At 40.5% G+C, this 16,386-nt stretch overlaps 1 protein-coding gene across 6 annotated transcripts in view; it reads right to left on the reverse strand.

Moving 5' to 3' along the window:
- Positions 1 to 1,400: 1,400 nt before the first annotated feature.
- MSANTD2 (Myb/SANT DNA binding domain containing 2) overlaps positions 1,401 to 16,386 on the reverse strand; it is a 32,765-nt gene continuing 17,779 nt past the window's right edge. Inside the window, exons 2-5 of one of the 6 annotated variants that reach the window (XM_032426266.1) lie at positions 9,654 to 9,737; positions 9,482 to 9,581; positions 7,835 to 7,895; positions 1,401 to 3,881 (exon numbers count right to left, since the gene is read on the reverse strand). In XM_032426266.1, coding sequence (XP_032282157.1) covers positions 3,029 to 3,881; positions 7,835 to 7,895; positions 9,482 to 9,581; positions 9,654 to 9,737 — 1,098 coding nt within the window. In that variant the 3' untranslated portion in view covers positions 1,401 to 3,028. Of the gene's footprint in view, positions 3,882 to 7,834; positions 7,896 to 9,481; positions 14,512 to 16,386 lie in introns of those variants that run through there. The other 5 variants (XM_032426270.1, XM_032426269.1, XM_032426267.1 and 2 more) reach the window with 5 other exon arrangements.

Here is a 16,386-nt window from a genome sequence, read left to right on the forward strand (position 1 = left end):
CTCCTTCCGATAAAGGTAGTGCAAAGTCTCTTGGTTGTATCCCAGGAATGCTAAAGCCTCTAATAACATGGGCTGTGCTCATCTCTATCAAGTGCTATATATTACTATATATATATATATATATATATATATATATATATATATATATATACATACACACTCTCTGTAGCTAACTTTTTCAGAAAGTAGATCCCAAATAATTTGCAACATCGGAAGTAAAGCTGCAACCAAAGATGTGTAAGTGGTGAATCTCTCCATGTAACACAGGGGCCGTCCGGTTAGGACTCTTTCACTGCCCTCACCCCAACCAAAAGATCTCCCATTCTAACTCCTATTCCAACCACTTCTTTCTGCTGACCCCGAGTCAGTCAAAGTGACAGAAGTTAGCAGAGCAGCTCCATTCCTTTCTCAAAGTTCTTGCCAGGATGCCTTTTAGGATGAACACTGCTCTCTACCCTTGTGTAAAATGAGAATGTTGGCAGATAACCCATGAGTGGCCTGGAGACTGCTTCTATAAACATGTTGCATGCGAGAGCTGAGTTCATAGTTTCATATGTTAAGAGACATGCAGGTCACTAGCGTTTCTTCCAATCATACTTCATCTCATCTCTCAAAGCACCTTCTCATGCTAATTCTTACATTTGAACATAGTGTCTCCATCCCCCCTCACTCAGTTCTAAGGCTTCATTAAGGCCCACGTTTTGTCTTTAGTAATGCTCATAGAGTTATATGATACCCTGCTATCCTCTCTTCTAGATTGTTCTGGCCAAAGAAACTGGATATTCAGTTATCAGCAAGCTCCTTTCTTTCCAAGCTTCCATTTCCCAGTGCTGTTTCGTCCTCTTGCCCTTACTGCTCACTCATCCCAGGTCAAATGGTGAAAACATACTGGTTGCTGGATCCAGTCTTGGCCCCCTTCTCCATGCTGCTCACGTTGCTCTAGAAATGCCCCATTCTCAGTAATGTTAGGTAGATCTGAAACACCCTCATTAAATGTTCCCGAAAGTAACTCAACAGCAACAGAAAGTGGGATGGGAAAAAAAATGCATGAAGCATGTTGGTTTTGGGGTTGGTCAGTGGCAAAGTTTGGGGGATGCCATGTGGTACTGGTAATGCTTTTTCCTGCAGCACTTAGCACGGAATATTAAGAAATTACTGCTAAAAGATGGTCAATGGAGCCTCAGCCTTTAGGTCTGTAATTCCAAGTTCCAAAGAAAAGCAGTCATGAGAATTTCCTAAGGCCCATACCTATCAACTGTGCCCAGAGAGAAGAGGTGCTACACTCAAATTCCAAGAATATTTATACTCTCCCTGAACTAGCATCCACTTATTTTTTTGTTTGTTTGTTTTATTAAGTAAGCTCTACACCCAATGTGGGGCATGAACTCACAATCCCGAGATTGAGAGTCACGTGCTCTACCAACTGAGCCAGCCAGGGGCCCCAACTAGCATCCATTTTTAGCAGCTCATATCAGAAAACAGCCAACTCCTTAAACCTAGACTAAAATGACATTAATAAAAGTCATCCCATTGATTATAAGCTCTCTAACCATCAAAAAATAAGCATCAACCAACCTAGAGGTATCAGGATGAGAAAATCACTGCTTTGAGGCCATTCAGGTTGTAGGAAGGAGAATTTTTTTTTTTATCAATATGCAATTTTATCTTCAATAGTATAAAAAAGGTGGGGAAAATTATAGCTCTTACCTGGATTTGCAGTCCATCTAAAGGAGAGCACCTGAGAGATGTTGAGGGAATCACTGAAGATAAACCATCAACCTAACAAGTCCCAGCCATGAGACCAAAGTGACCTTGACTGCCCTTCCAGTAAGCTAGTTGTTAGCCAAGAGCACTAACCTCTAAGTGGAGTGCTAGTTGATGCAAAGAAATCCCTGAAAGGTCTAAATGTGATAGCTACTTTCCTAATGGGCTGATCCCTTACAACTTCCTTTACTGTGGATCACTTAAAAAGTTTTTGGATGTTTCTATTACATCTTCTCTTTTTTAATGAACAGCACGAAGACAATAATTCCCCACTTACACTCTTTGAGAGAGTGGCCCCTGCCGACCGAGTATAAAGATGAAGAATGAACATCTCTTACAAATGCACGTACGCAGGGTCAGAAGGAATATCCCAGCCATTTTTCAAAAAGAAATACAAAATGCTATGTCCAGTGACTTTGGTGCTCTGACAAGAAATAATGACATCGGTCAGCGGGGTACAGAGAGTGAGAGAGAGTGAAGAAGTCCTGCTCCCTTTGTTCTGTACATTCTAAGCAGTGAAGTCAGAGCATAGGCCCCAGTACTGGTGTGCCCACACCCTGCTACAAAAAAGCTCAACTGGTACTCCAAGAGGCCAAGATCACTTTAATAATTTTTTTTTAAAAAGTTTAAATGGCAACACAACCGTAAAGTTGGTACATCACAGAAACAAAGGTCTTTGCAGGCAACACTGATTGGGAATAGCAAAACACTTGGTTGGTGAAAAAAATGAAACTCTAAATTATATACAATAGTAGCTAAGGGTGATATTGAAAAACAGTCTTATTTTTACTGTGACTCAAGATTTAACTTGCCATTATCTATTGCTTATTTATTCAGGGTTGTAAATAATACTTATATAGAGACATAGAGATGTGTAAAAATGAAACATTGTGAAAAAAATACAATTTTTCAATTTCATATGAAACTCAAAGTATAAGTTTTGTCCAATATGGAATGTACCTACATTTGTTTATATTAGGGCTCTAAAATCCATTTAAAAATCGTCTTTTTGTTTTTAAAAAAGGAACAGCTGACCCACCATGCAAGTTCGCTGTATATCTTGCTTGCTCAAAATGAGCATTTTCAGGTGAGGCCTGTTTTTTCTGCCCAAAGTCTAGTGTGATTCCTTTGAAGTTGTACTGGCCCGATTGTGGAAAGAGTTTCCGTGAAGAGTCTGATGGCAGCATCTGGATGAGGGGCAGTCTAATGCAAAATGAGTAGAGAAGAGGGAGGTAAGAGCCCAAATCCTTATGAAGGATGACATTCAGTTGTTAAATTTTAAGGGGTATCCAATGGCTTTTTCCAGGCACTCAACTAAAGAGCCAGCGGAAAGAAAATCCCTCTCTACTTCTACGAATTTGATATAGATGGATTTGGGGGAAACTCCGGGATCCACAAGACAGTTCTGAGACAAAAACCCATTAATACCAACCCAATCTTTGCTGAAGGTTTTGGTATTTGCCTGGAAATGTAAAAATAAGCATTGCTGGAGAGTCCTGACCTCAGCAATCCCGAGGTAGCAATAGATTATTCGGGTGGGTTCAATTTCCACCTGTAATGAGGCTTGTGCCGAGAGGGTCTCCAAGTCAACCCGGCCCTCCTTTCCTGGGTCCAGAGAACGTCGCTCCAGGTGTGGCGAGGGGGGCCTCTCCATACATTCTTCGTAGCCGATGGCATAAAGGCCCGGACTTTTGGGAATGCCTCCTGGTAATAAATACTGAACCACGTTCCCACCAGTTGGCTTGGAATGGGCAATGGGTATCCAGTCAATTTCCATGTGCAGCTCCAGGCACCTAGCTTCACTGATGGTGATCTCTAAAAACTTGTAGTAAACATTTTTCCAGTTCATTTTCTGCACGCGGGTCATAATGATCCGTCCCTCAGGCTTCTCGGAGTTGAAGTACTCCCGCAGTCGCTTGCCAAGGGGCACCTGGGAGCTGATCTCAGCATAATGGTAACGGATATCCTCTTTCCAACGGGTGTTATAACCAATTCCAAAAATGGCCAGTTTGTTAGAAAGATGAAGCCTTGAAAAGTCCGTCCAGCTCTGAAACAGTTCCCACTTCAATTGTACTGATTCCAAAATCTGTACGATATTTTGCATGATGTCTCTCTTCCTAGAAAGACAAATACAAAGTCAAATTCCTCAGGTGTCTAGCTCAGCACGGTGCAACAGAACTTTCTGCGATAATGCAAATGTTCTATATCTGTGCTGTCCAATATGGTTGCCATTAGCACTTAAAATGTGATCAGTGTGAGATAGTAACTTTTTAATCATAATTTGAAATTACGTTTAAACAGCCACTTGTTGGGCACCTGGGTGGCTCGGTTATTAAGCATCTGCCTTCGGCTCAGGTCATGATCCCAGGGTTATGGGATCGAGCCCCGCATCGGGCTCCCTGCTCAACGGGCTCCCACTCCTCCTGCTTGTGTTCCCTCTCTCGCTGTCTCTCTCTCTCTGTCAAATAAATAAATCAATAAAATCTTTAAATAAATAAATACCCACATGTGACTAGTGGCTACCGTATTGGGACACTGCAGTTCGAGATAAACATAGTATTAAAATCTGAGAAACACTCTTTCCTAGGAAATTTCTAGGAGTTAATGATAAACTGCTTTCCATCACTTCTATAGTCTGGCTGTGTTAAACTTAGTAACTATTGATATGTAAGACCCTAGGATTTCAGAAACGCAAGGATCAAGAATTTAAAAAAAAATTTAATTTATTATTATTAATTCCAGTATAGTTAACATGCAGTGTGATATTGGTTTCAGGTGTACAATCTAGGGATTCAACATTTCCATACAGCACCCACTGCTCATCACAACAGGTGCACTCCTTAATCCCCATCCCCCATTTACCCCTCTGGGAATCATCAGTTTGTTCTCTATAGTTCTCTATAGTTCTCTAAGAGTCTGTTTCTTGCTTTGTCTCTTTCTTTTCCCTTTGCTTGTTTTGTTTCTTAAATTCCACATACGAGTGAAATCATACGGTATCTTCTTTCTCTGACTGACTTATAAAGTGGCTATTATACTGCATAGGATGGCCTTCCGACCTAAGTACCAAAAGCAGCTGAAGGATGTTGTATTCAAAATGGCATCCCATATCACTTAAAATAATGAATAGCTTAATTTCTGACCTGAAAGTTCTTAGAGTTCAGTAATTTTGGCCCATACATGCTTGCTGTAGGAAATGTACAACTGATTATGTCTAATGGCCTGATGCAGAAACAAAACGATACTTTCTTCTGTTTGTCCGAAACTCATTACTACTCCCAAATGTAGAACTGTCAGTTAAGCACAGAATTAAGATCCGAGAATTCAGATGGAAAAGGTCTACATCAAGCTTAGAGGGGAAAATGAATGAATGGAGACTATCCTAGAAAACATTTTCTAAAGGAGAGCAAAAGTATAGAAACTATTCCGATTTGGATTTGGAGAGTTAACAGAGTAAGGCCGAATGTGCTGGGAAGTTTTTGTTTCAAATGCTGCTTAACTCATATAATCATAACTGATACTTCACGATAATTCATGCCCTACATATGAGCATATGTAATTACAAGTTTGTTCCTCAGGTATGGCAAGACTCTGATATTGAAAGATTGAAGTCTGTTAAATATTAACTTAGCAACAATCTATTACAGTCTACATCCGTCATAGGTTTAAGCTACAAAAATACTCAACGACTACCCCCGTGTACGATCAAACATAGGCAAAGAGAAGAGGGTGTACGTGGTTGCTAACAACTTCTTGGAAGGAGACAGATGCTTGAAGGTTTCCTATTAAATCCTTGTATCTTCTAGGGGAAGAGTTTTGGGAACAAACTGTCATTTTGTTGAAATGAAACACGTAGTCATTCTCAGTCTGTCCTCTTAACTCTCTTTGGCTTTCTCTGCAAGATGACAAAATGCTAAGATTTTGTCACCTGCTGCTTCTCGGAGCCAAACACTGCCCTAGACTTATCTTCCACTCTAGTTTGTCACAGAAGTTCTCAAGTAACGGAGTGGCCATCTAGATGAAATCACTGCATTGTTGGAGAATGGTTTCTTCTCCGAGTACACAAAGACACTCAATGATCATTCATATATAGCTTGGTGCTCGTGAGGTGAAGATATAGGACCGTGTTTCTGCATGAATGCTTGAAGAAAAGCTCTCTTTCATAGCCACCATCCTTCCTTGTCCTCTTTTGAAATGCTACACTGATCTCAAGGACTAGGCTAAGGAGTTGGAATGGAGGGCAGAGATTCTGCTCACTGATATACCCAATGCCTGACATAAAGTAAGCACTTGGCAAATAACTGTTGACTAAATGAGCAGGTTAGGTGACTCTTCTTTATGGATGAAGGATGGTTTATTTTAACTATAGGCTATGTCTGCTAGCTCAGGCTCATCCCAACTATACTTAGAGGGAGAAAAAAAATCCAATGCCCAGATGAAGTTATTTTATTCAGCACTATCCTAGGCCTAAATCATCCATAAGGAATAGTTCTGAGGAAACTTGCACTGGAAAATAAATGGCCTATTAGGAACCACTTTAAAATTTCTCACCGTATGAGCTAAAACTTGGGGAGGCAGCAAAGCTGTCCATTTCTACGGAACCTGTCAGTGTCTTGCCCTGCTGATCTGATGTCAGCCTGAAGACCCCTGGGCCTAAGACTCATCACATTTTCAAAACTACAGAGCACAGTAAAAATGAGACCCGGTTATTTAAATGGCTCCAGAGAAGGGACTATTTTAGTTCCTGATTTCTGAAGTTCCAACCACGGGAAAAGCGCAGATGGTTTGAGGGTAGGGACACCAATTCTGTGAAGCTTGAGTTCATCTCCAGGTACGTCAACCAGGCCTTCTCTCAAGGTCCCAAGTGGTGAAAGGACATTTTAGTGAAGGAGACACAATGGCCTTTTTGGAGACTTGGGGTCTGAAGGGATGGGCTAGTAATAATGCATTTTTAAAACTATTCATCATCAAAGTTTCCCTTCCTTTCGGACATTCTGATGTCACAACTGGAAAACAGACCTACTTCCCAACAAGAGACGGCCTCAAACTGACTGACTTGAGTCATAAACTTCTTTTTTGAGGAGTGGGGAGTGGTTACAATTTTAAGGAATAATTCTTGATCCCTAAACTTTCACCGTCTCCCCTGACATGGGAGTAGCTGATACTGGGAATTCTTTGGTTCTACAGATACTCTGAAAAAGACAGGAGCATTTGCAAATCTGGTGGTGGTGGTGGTTGGCTCAGTGAAAACAACAGTTTCTTTTTTATATTGCTTGTTGCTTATCACAGCTCTTTCCATCTTGCCTATTCCCCCTCAAACATCAAGATTGCATGTGTGGAATGAAGTAGAGAAGGAGAAAAATGGGTGCTATCAATGCTTCAAGATGACCAGGTTGAAAAAAAAAAGGCATTCCTCTACTTTCCCCCTAAATTTATCTTTTCATGTATTTGTTTCATAGATTTAATCAGGGACTTCCTTAACGTTATTTAAAAGAACTACAAACATACTAACACTGACTGAAACTCAGAGACCTGTGGTCTCCTTACAGAAGAGATAATGCTGAACTCTATAGGGGAGGGTCAGGTGATGTAGCCAGGAGAAGGACCCCAGCCTGGGACTCCATCTTGCATCCGTCAACAGCTTTCTTTTCCAAATGTATAAAAAGGCCACCTAAGAGCTCACTCTTTGATCTCCAAAGTGTAATATCGTAAGGAATGTAAGTGCCCCTCTGGCCCTCCTGTCATCTCACCCAACCCCAGATAAACTCAGGGCCCCGTGAATCATCTTTGTACCGTAATTAAACACGCACATAGCCACATTCGAGTACAGGCAAACACCATCAACACACTTATTTTTGTGTTAATACATTTATTTCTTCATGTTGTATACAAAATTCTCACCATAGATTAACTATTGGCAAATGTAGCTGAGCAGATGAGAAACCATGAGTACACCTGCCCCTCAGTGGTATGTCTGTATTTTCCATACGTGTCTAATGACACCATTTCTGGGTCTTCCCAACGGTCATTAAGTTTAGGTAAATACACTTTGTAGAAAGAAGCATCTACTTACTGTGCTTCTTCAGAAGACTCTTGTTTTATTTTTAATGTTCTCTTTGTGACAGGTATTTCATCTGAAAAGCAAGGTTTTTGAAACAAATTATATTCTTCTAAAAATCGTATTTTTCTAAGTAGCATACATTTAAGTAGAGAAGTAACTGTGTTTATTTACTGTTCATTTCATACTTTCCAATGCAAGTCTGTAATTCTAGTGTCAAATCCAATGTCAGATTTATAAATATAACTCTTATATAATGAGATGCATACATTTATATGCAAGATCAGAAACCAGCTCTACAAGTATAAAATTCTTCAAGGTCACCAGTGGATTTGTAGCTAGGAGCTTAAAGCTTAATTTCACTGCAAACATGATTTTTAAAGGAACGAGAATGAAAAATGATTCTCTTCTATTTAGATTTTCTATGTAGGTTTTACAGAGCAATTATTCCCCCCAATATCACGATCAATACACTCTGCATGTTATTATTTTCTTCCCAAAGGTTTGGGTGGAACTTAACTCTCTAGGGCAAAACCCGAATAATGGGATGCCAAAGCAATTTAGACCTTATTACCGCTTAGAAATTAAAAGGTAGCGATCATTTGGCATCGGCCCTTTTCATTCTCCCGATCTTTAAGTCTCTTACATTGCATCAGTCTTATAGTTTTATAGCTTCTTTCTTTTCTCCTTTTCCCTTCCAATATTTGAGAGATTTTAAAAAATAGCATTTATAGGAGATAATTAGCATTTAATCCTTTTTCTTTTGAATTAGCATTTTTCTCCATCATCAGGAATTCTGTAAAGCCGTGCCTGTGCACTTTTATCTTAAGCTAGGGAAGCACATTTATAGTGCCAATCCTACTTATACTTCTTGGAGGTTGCCTCAGTAGCTCACTGGGGAGTCAGAACATTTACTTAGGAGTGAACACTCATCACATAACTTGCTACCAAAGCACAGCTCCTGCACCAGAAACTGGACTCGAACTTCCAAACTACGAAAACCCAAACTGGAGCATTTGTTGCAAAAAGAAACAAAAAAACAACTACCTATACCCCCTTTTAATGAGGCCACCCCAGTTTGGATTTGATGGGCACGAGTTCTGTTTCCCAGCTACTGCCTGGATGGGATCCTTAGTGAATCTGAATTTTAAAGGAGTATGATCACTGCTAAAATTCGAATATCAGCTCTTTTCAACATAAACTGAGGCTTCTCTTCTATTTTTTGTTTGTTTGTTTGTTGTTGTTCAGACTAAAATCTGGCTGGGGACCTTTCCCAATTCATAAACAGAAAAGTATTCGGGATAAAGGAAGGAAAAGACCGTCATGTCTAGAGCATGTGTGCCAAGAGTTAACGTTCTTGGCCGTTGTCTTAGACCTAGACGGTGCGGGATATTTTAAATTGCATAGGATTCCACCTGTCACTGATTAGGAATTCTGGGTCTTCAGGAATTCTGCTCGTAGCCAGATCCAAATGACTCACAGCAAAGCACCAGCTCGCAGTTTAGGGCTAAAGCAACGATGCCCAGGTTGCCCCAGGGAGGCTGGCCGTGTGCCTTGTGCTGAGCAGCACCAGACGATGTGCCAGGTACTAAGGACAGGTGCACGTGTAAAGCTGTACACACACACACACACACACACACACACACACACGAGCTTTCTTACCCAATTCCTGATCTGTTGGATAGCCATGGAGATCCTGACTGTGGTTTCCCCAGTCCTCCTGTGGATACTCCTCCATAGCGCTGCCATCTGACCCCAGCTCCTGGTACAAGCCACTACTGTTAATAAGTACAGGCTGGCAGGGCTGAGCATCCCATCCTCCCTGACCAAACACCTGTTCCAACTGTTCAAATGTGTAACTGCTCTTTCTTTTCCCAACACCATGTTCTTTCACCCGACTGTAACACCTGCGAAGGGTCTAAGACACAAAGTCTTTTGTTATTCCTTTAAAGCTGTATTCCTCTTCCAGGTACGGACCACAGATATTAATTACTATTAGACAGACACAGACAGACAAACACAGACACATTGTTACAGGAATGCTAGATTTCAAATTCATTATTATATTAGAAAAAAAAACAAAACTAATTTAGCATTTACGCAAACATGTTATAGTTCAAACAATTATTTTGCAATTGATCATCCATTAAACAACAAGAAACATTACAACATTATTGCATGTACCCCATACACATATTTTTATGCCCCCACCCCCCCTTTTAAAAAGAATAAGGGGGAAAAAAAAAAAGAAAACAAGAAATACCAGCCAGCCAATAGGATGCACACCTGCCACAGAAGAGAAAGAACTGCTCTTGTGCCCAGAATTTGGAAAAAGTGAGGGAAGGGAGGACAGAAAGAAGAATTTCCCAAAGCAAAGAATATAACCTTCCTTACTCCTAAGAAGGAAAACAGGGTAAACACAACTGCCTAAACGAATCAGCTAGGAAAACATATTACTTACAAAGTCCATAGTCCTTACTAACTGACTCTGTCTTTAGGGAAGTTGCTACAATTTGAAGGAGGTCAAATCAGTTATGCTACAGATCCCCAGTCTCAAACATCAACTATCAAGAAACAATACACTCATTCCTACACCGAAACATTAGCCAGTACTCATCTATTCGACCAACTCAAACTGCCAGCTAAACAAACCAACAAAGGAGGCCAATAATTTCCTCTTCTTGGTGGTGGGGGGGGTGGGAAGTGAGGTGGACAGGGTATCATTTCACTTCTTTCTCTGCCTTGTGCAAATAAAAATCACTATGTGAGTCCACAGAGAAAACCTGCACGATTTTGTTATCGTGCCCAACCCTTCCATTTTCTTCATGGCCTTCTAATGCATACATTAGCCCAGTTTCCTTAACTCTGTCTTACATGATATTTTAAAGGATAAATCAAGGACTTAGTGCCAGCATCCACATTTAGTTTAGTGCTGTCCAGTGTCTATCCCATCTCTGCTCCCTTTTGTTCCTTCTAACCTCCCTTCTCCTTGACTGGACTTCACTCAGAATTTTCTTGAGAGACAAGACCCTTTTTCCCTGATGGCTCCCAAATACTTTCTAACTCAACTCTGCAAAACCGGTTCACCTCAGACTTAATTTATACGCATTAGCCAGACTGTAAGTTTCTCCTAAATGTGAGATTACTTTCCATAAGCTAATATATCGCATATTCTCACCAAACTAAAACAACTCCTAATAATCTTTACAGAGCCTCCATGAAGGTTCCGTATCTTTAAATCACGGTTGACAAACGACAAGAACACACTGTCAAATACTTGGCAGATCTGTCCCTGGAGACCAGAAATCCAGATGGGCGAAAGGAATAATAAAAGCATGACACATAGGATGATCTTCCTCAGACATAAACAGAGCAGTGATTAGTCAAGTCACCCCGTCCGAAAACCAGCCAGCCTATCCCCTGCATAAGCACCTGCCTTTCTCCCTTTCTAGAGATCTCTTCTGGTGCTTCCAATGATGCCTTAAAGAACTGAAGTTTCTGATTAATACACTCTTTAAAAAAGTGTTCCCTCTCTTTCTCTTTGTAAAAGACAGTCACAACGACATAACACAAAACCTTCTAGAAAAAAATCAGGCATGAACTTGGGAAATGTGTCACAGGGCAACCCTTCCAATGGAAGGAGACAAATGCCTGCAGCAGATCTCATTTGACTTTCTATATACTCCCCTTTCCCAGTGCCCTCTGCCCTCCTTGCAGGGACTGGAATTTGAATTGCAAACATCTCCTGCCAATTTATTTTTATCTCACAATGTCTAGTTTCTGCCTCCAAGAACACCCCAACCACTCTTTTCAAGTCCTCCAAGGACCGTACATGGAGAGTCCCAGCCGTGTCCCTTTTACCCTTCCAAGGCCATAAATGGAGATACCGCTGCTCACCACTTCCTGGCTGCCTAGAGAAAAGCACGCAGCACACAAAAGAGCCCAGTCGGATCTGTCACTGAGGGGTATTTCAGAAGTCAAGGAATAAAACTGATGCTCCTTTGAAGAAAGGTGCGGCCCTTATCAGGATGTGATATGGGCATAAGGCAAAGCCACCAATCTTTGACAATATACATGGTGGGAAACCACAGAAAAGATTTACTTTCTTTGAAACCACCAAATTGAGCTTAAAATTTTCCTTGGCTTATGTAATTGTGAATAAGGAAACCAGCAATATCTAATGATTTTAGATACAGAACAGTCAGAGGATACATTCTATATTTCATCAAAAAAGACTAAGAGATCTTGCCATCTCTTTCTTCCTGGTGTACTTCTGTAATACACTTTAATAGTGTAATGTGCTGATACGTAAAATATCTATCCGGGGCCTGCAGGAAAAATGTTTGGTAATTCCTAAATCCATATGATAATAGGAATTTGATATGTTGAAATAATGTTCAAAAGATTTCCAGATTGACTTTAACTCTCTCAAGACATAAGTACACATAAGAGATACCTTCTGGGTTCAGTAAAAGATCCACAGATCCAAGGAGAGGCTGTTTGAATAGGGACACATCAACTAAGATAGAAAAAAAAAAAAAAAAGTGAGAACTCAAACATGAACTTGACCACCACTACAGGAGACAATGGAATTCAGTGGAACTGCAGGGACTTTAGAAAGGGATAAAAGGAACATATGGAGACCTTCCAATCAGAAAAAGTTACACTTCCCACACTCTAGATGATGAACCAAAGCAGGCAATTAAATGACTGTGTGTGTGTGTCAACAGTCCTAAATAAGCCAACTTAAAAACCTACTCTAAATCTGAGATTAAGAGAATGCTCCAGAATCTAGGAAAAATAAAATCTCACCTCCCATTTCAGACAGCCATGCCAAACCCAACAAGAATCTCAGTTTAGCTTTCTTAGAAGGCCATTTCCTACTCAACACAAATACCTCACTGCCCTTCCTTCTTTCTTGACCTCACTAGTCTTAGAAATGTATGGTAATTTAACCTCTAGCATTTTTTTTTAAATTAAAATCTCAGGGGGCGGGGGAAGAATTTGCTTAAAATTATTAAAGACCAGTCTAGCCACAATTGAGAATAACACTTTCCTTATCGCTGGAAATCTCCACGGTAAATCAATATTACAATCTCCTCCCTGGGGAAGAGGAGGGAGATAATACTGTATCTTGAATGCAGGCGGAGGGACAGAAGTCAGGAGCAGTCAAGACAATCTGGAAAGAAGAACCAAAGGATAGGTAACAACTTGATCAGTGGTCAAATCAGAGGAGTTGGGAGGTATCCGGTTTGGAAGAAATGCCAAGTGTTTAACGACTCCAACAGGAAAAGAACCAGCGAGAAGACTTGAAGGATCGTCCCATTACCAAAGCAGGGAGGAAAGTAAGATGGCTGACAACTGCTCATTTATAGACAGAGGGAAAGTTTCGCCAAAGTTTAAGACTGGGGTGAAAGGAAATGAGAGAATAAAGATGACATTCATTGTGGATGAATGTAGGGGGGGAGTCTTTGGGAGAGGGGGGCAGGTAAACAAAGGCAGGAGTTTTAGATTGGCGGGATTGGGGGTTGAACGGCAGCAATGCAGAGAAAGACCCAGGGTTACAGTACACGTAACATCAAATACAGTGCACAGTGCAGCTGTCTTGCCAAAGTAAGTCACTCCAGTATTGGGCTGTGCAAGCAGAGGAATCACATGTAAGCTATGAAGGTGGCTCTTCCTTTCTACTCAGCACCGATGAGGCCACAGCTGGAGCACAGCGTTCAGTTCTGGGCATCGAACCAGCTACAAGAGAGGGAAATTGCAGAGTTCAGAAAAGGGCAAATAAAATAATGAAAGGCTTGGAAAATAAGATCTACAAGTAGGGCCAGTGGTCTCATCAAAGCCCTTCCTGACATTACGTGAGCTACTTTGGGGGTAAAAAAAATAAGGTGTCTTCCGCTCCCGTGTCCTCCAGTCCCTCCTTTGACTTTCGGGAAGCGGGAGGGGTTGAATTCCTTCCAGGAAGCAAACTCAATGAATCATATGGGCATATGCCCACCAGTTCTGCTACTGGCTCAATCATTTTCTCAAAATTTGCCCCATTTCATACAATCATAAAATAATCACCATGACAAAACCACCGTTCTAACCGAACTGACTACAGGTGGGACAGGGTCTGTAATAAGGAGGAACGGAAATAAGGCATAATAGCTACATAAATGTGTTGTTTAGGAAACACTGGCGTGATCAGTCTAAGACATCAGATGAAAAACAAAGTCAAACTGCAAGGCAGGACAGCCTAGTCATAATAGCAGGAAACAATGTTATAAGAAAAACAAGCAGTGAAACAGATTTTCAAACGTAATTGTCAAACTGGCCATAACTAGAAATGGATTACATAGTTGCTCTTAACCCTCTGGCAACTCAATGATAGATTTGAGATTTTTTTAAAACCCAAATGATTACATACAGAATATACTTATTTGCAGTCAGAGTCTTAAAAATCACATGTTCTATTCCACAAGCGATAGGGGAAATTATCCTGGGGGCAAATCTCCAATGACTAATTGTTTATAAAAGTGTTAAAAACAATACCTCAGCCTAAGCAGATGTGTATTTTGAAGCAAAAAAGGTCCTTGTGAAATACATCTATCTTCTTCCTTTAAAGTTACCACTTTAGGGCATCTGGGTGGCTCAGTGGGTTAAGCATCTGTCTTTAGCTCAGGTCATGATCCCAGGGTCCTGGGATCAAGTCCCACATCGGGCTCCCCACTCAGCGGGAAGTCTGCTTCTCCCTCTGCCCCTCCCCCCTGCTTGTGCGCTCTCTCTCAAATAAATAAATAAAATCTTTAAAAAAGTTATTGCTTTATTGTAACTGTTAAAACAAGTTGCTCTTAGTTAAAGAGGCAACAACAACAGCAAAAAACCCACTGAGTTTCTTTCAGTATCTTTTAGAGATTCGAAATTTCTTTAATTAGTTTTAGTTTCTTACTGTGAGCACAAAAGGTGGAAAATAAAAAAACCCGAAACAGGGGGCATAAGCAAATAAACACATTTCTGCACACAGTAAGAGGGATGTTATGACTACAGCACATATTACTACATGTGTCTATATATTACATGGAGCTGTAACTAATGATTAGGAAGTCTCTCAAGGCAAAAACCATCTGGGGCCCGCAGAAGTTTTACCACCTATTTTCTTAGGTTTTCCATCAAATCTGGCAAGTGGATTTGCCAATCACCTAAATCCCTTAAAACCAACCAACCCTAAACCCCAACAAATCAAAACCAAGACCAAAAATACAGCACTTGTTTCACACTCCCCCACTTCTTAGAGCTACAGAGGAGGTTTTGGCAAGTGAAAGATCTTTTTATTCTTAAATTTTCTTTTCCTCTCCAGAACAGAGGCTCTTAAACTTTTTTGGGTCATGGATCCCCTCCCCAGAAAAGCACATATATGAAACCGTTCCATACAATTTCAAGGGGAACATGGATTCTCTGAAGAGCCCATACAAGAACCCCGGGTTAAAAAGCTGCTCTCTACCATGGTGTGGTTTCTTCCATAAAAGAACAGAACGGGTATTAGTCAGAAGCCCTAAAACAAGGTAGACTTAAATTGTGTATTAGGTTTTACAAGAAAGTCTAAAGATTGGGACAACCAGTTTAAGGACAATTTAACCAGTTTGCTCCATATCCTGCTCATTTAGATAAAGCAGCATTAATATTTCCTTTAAGAGGTAAATTAGCCAAATTCCCCTGCTTTTGGAAAGAAACAATTCCTAGCAGTAAAAACATAAAAGGATATCAATTTACTTACTCATCACAGAAATACAGCACTTTTCCCCCCCACCTCCTAGGGAAGAAATCTTTTTCTGAAGTGGCAATTAAGCAATATTAAATGATTCATAAATTATGCCGATTATCTGTTCCAATTGAATCACATAATACGTGATTATTCATTATCTGATTCACTTATCAATACAGATGCTAGATAAATTACCTAAGGTGACAACTTACAACAGGGACATTCACACATCTAGAAACAAGTATAGGAAAGGAAGTCTTGACTACTTTCCTTAGTAGTCACAATGGCTAAGCTTTAGCATCCTCCCATTTTAATACTGCCTAAAGACCAAAGGGTCTCAAAGAAATAGGCAGTGTCTACACTAGTTAGTCCTTACGCAACGGACTAAGGGACTAAGTCTGATCTATTATTCTGTTGAAATCATTCATATCATGGTGAGCAGTGTCTTAATTACTAAGAAGAATGACCCTCAAACTTTGTCCTTAACTCTTTTGAGCACTTGACACTATTCATCACCTGTCTATATCACTATCCTTGCCAGATAATCTCTTTTGTAAGACATTATATAATAAACTGATTGGCAGCGGGTGGGTGGAGCTGCCCAAGGCTCTAAGAGCAAACCAGGTTCCAGCTTCCAAAATATTATGGATGTTTTGAATGGAAAAGAACCTCAGAGATCATGTAGTCCACCTTCCTCACTTAACAAGAGGAGACAAGGACCCAAGACAAATAAGTATTCCTTTGAAAGGGATTTGGCAAAAAAGAAAAAAAAAGAAAAGGTACCAAATGCCACTCACATGTGAATGTTCCCTAAGAGAAC

This window comes from Phoca vitulina, unplaced genomic scaffold, assembly GCF_004348235.1.
Source record: "Phoca vitulina isolate PV1807 unplaced genomic scaffold, GSC_HSeal_1.0 scaffold34, whole genome shotgun sequence".
Lineage (NCBI taxonomy): Eukaryota > Metazoa > Chordata > Mammalia > Carnivora > Phocidae > Phoca > Phoca vitulina.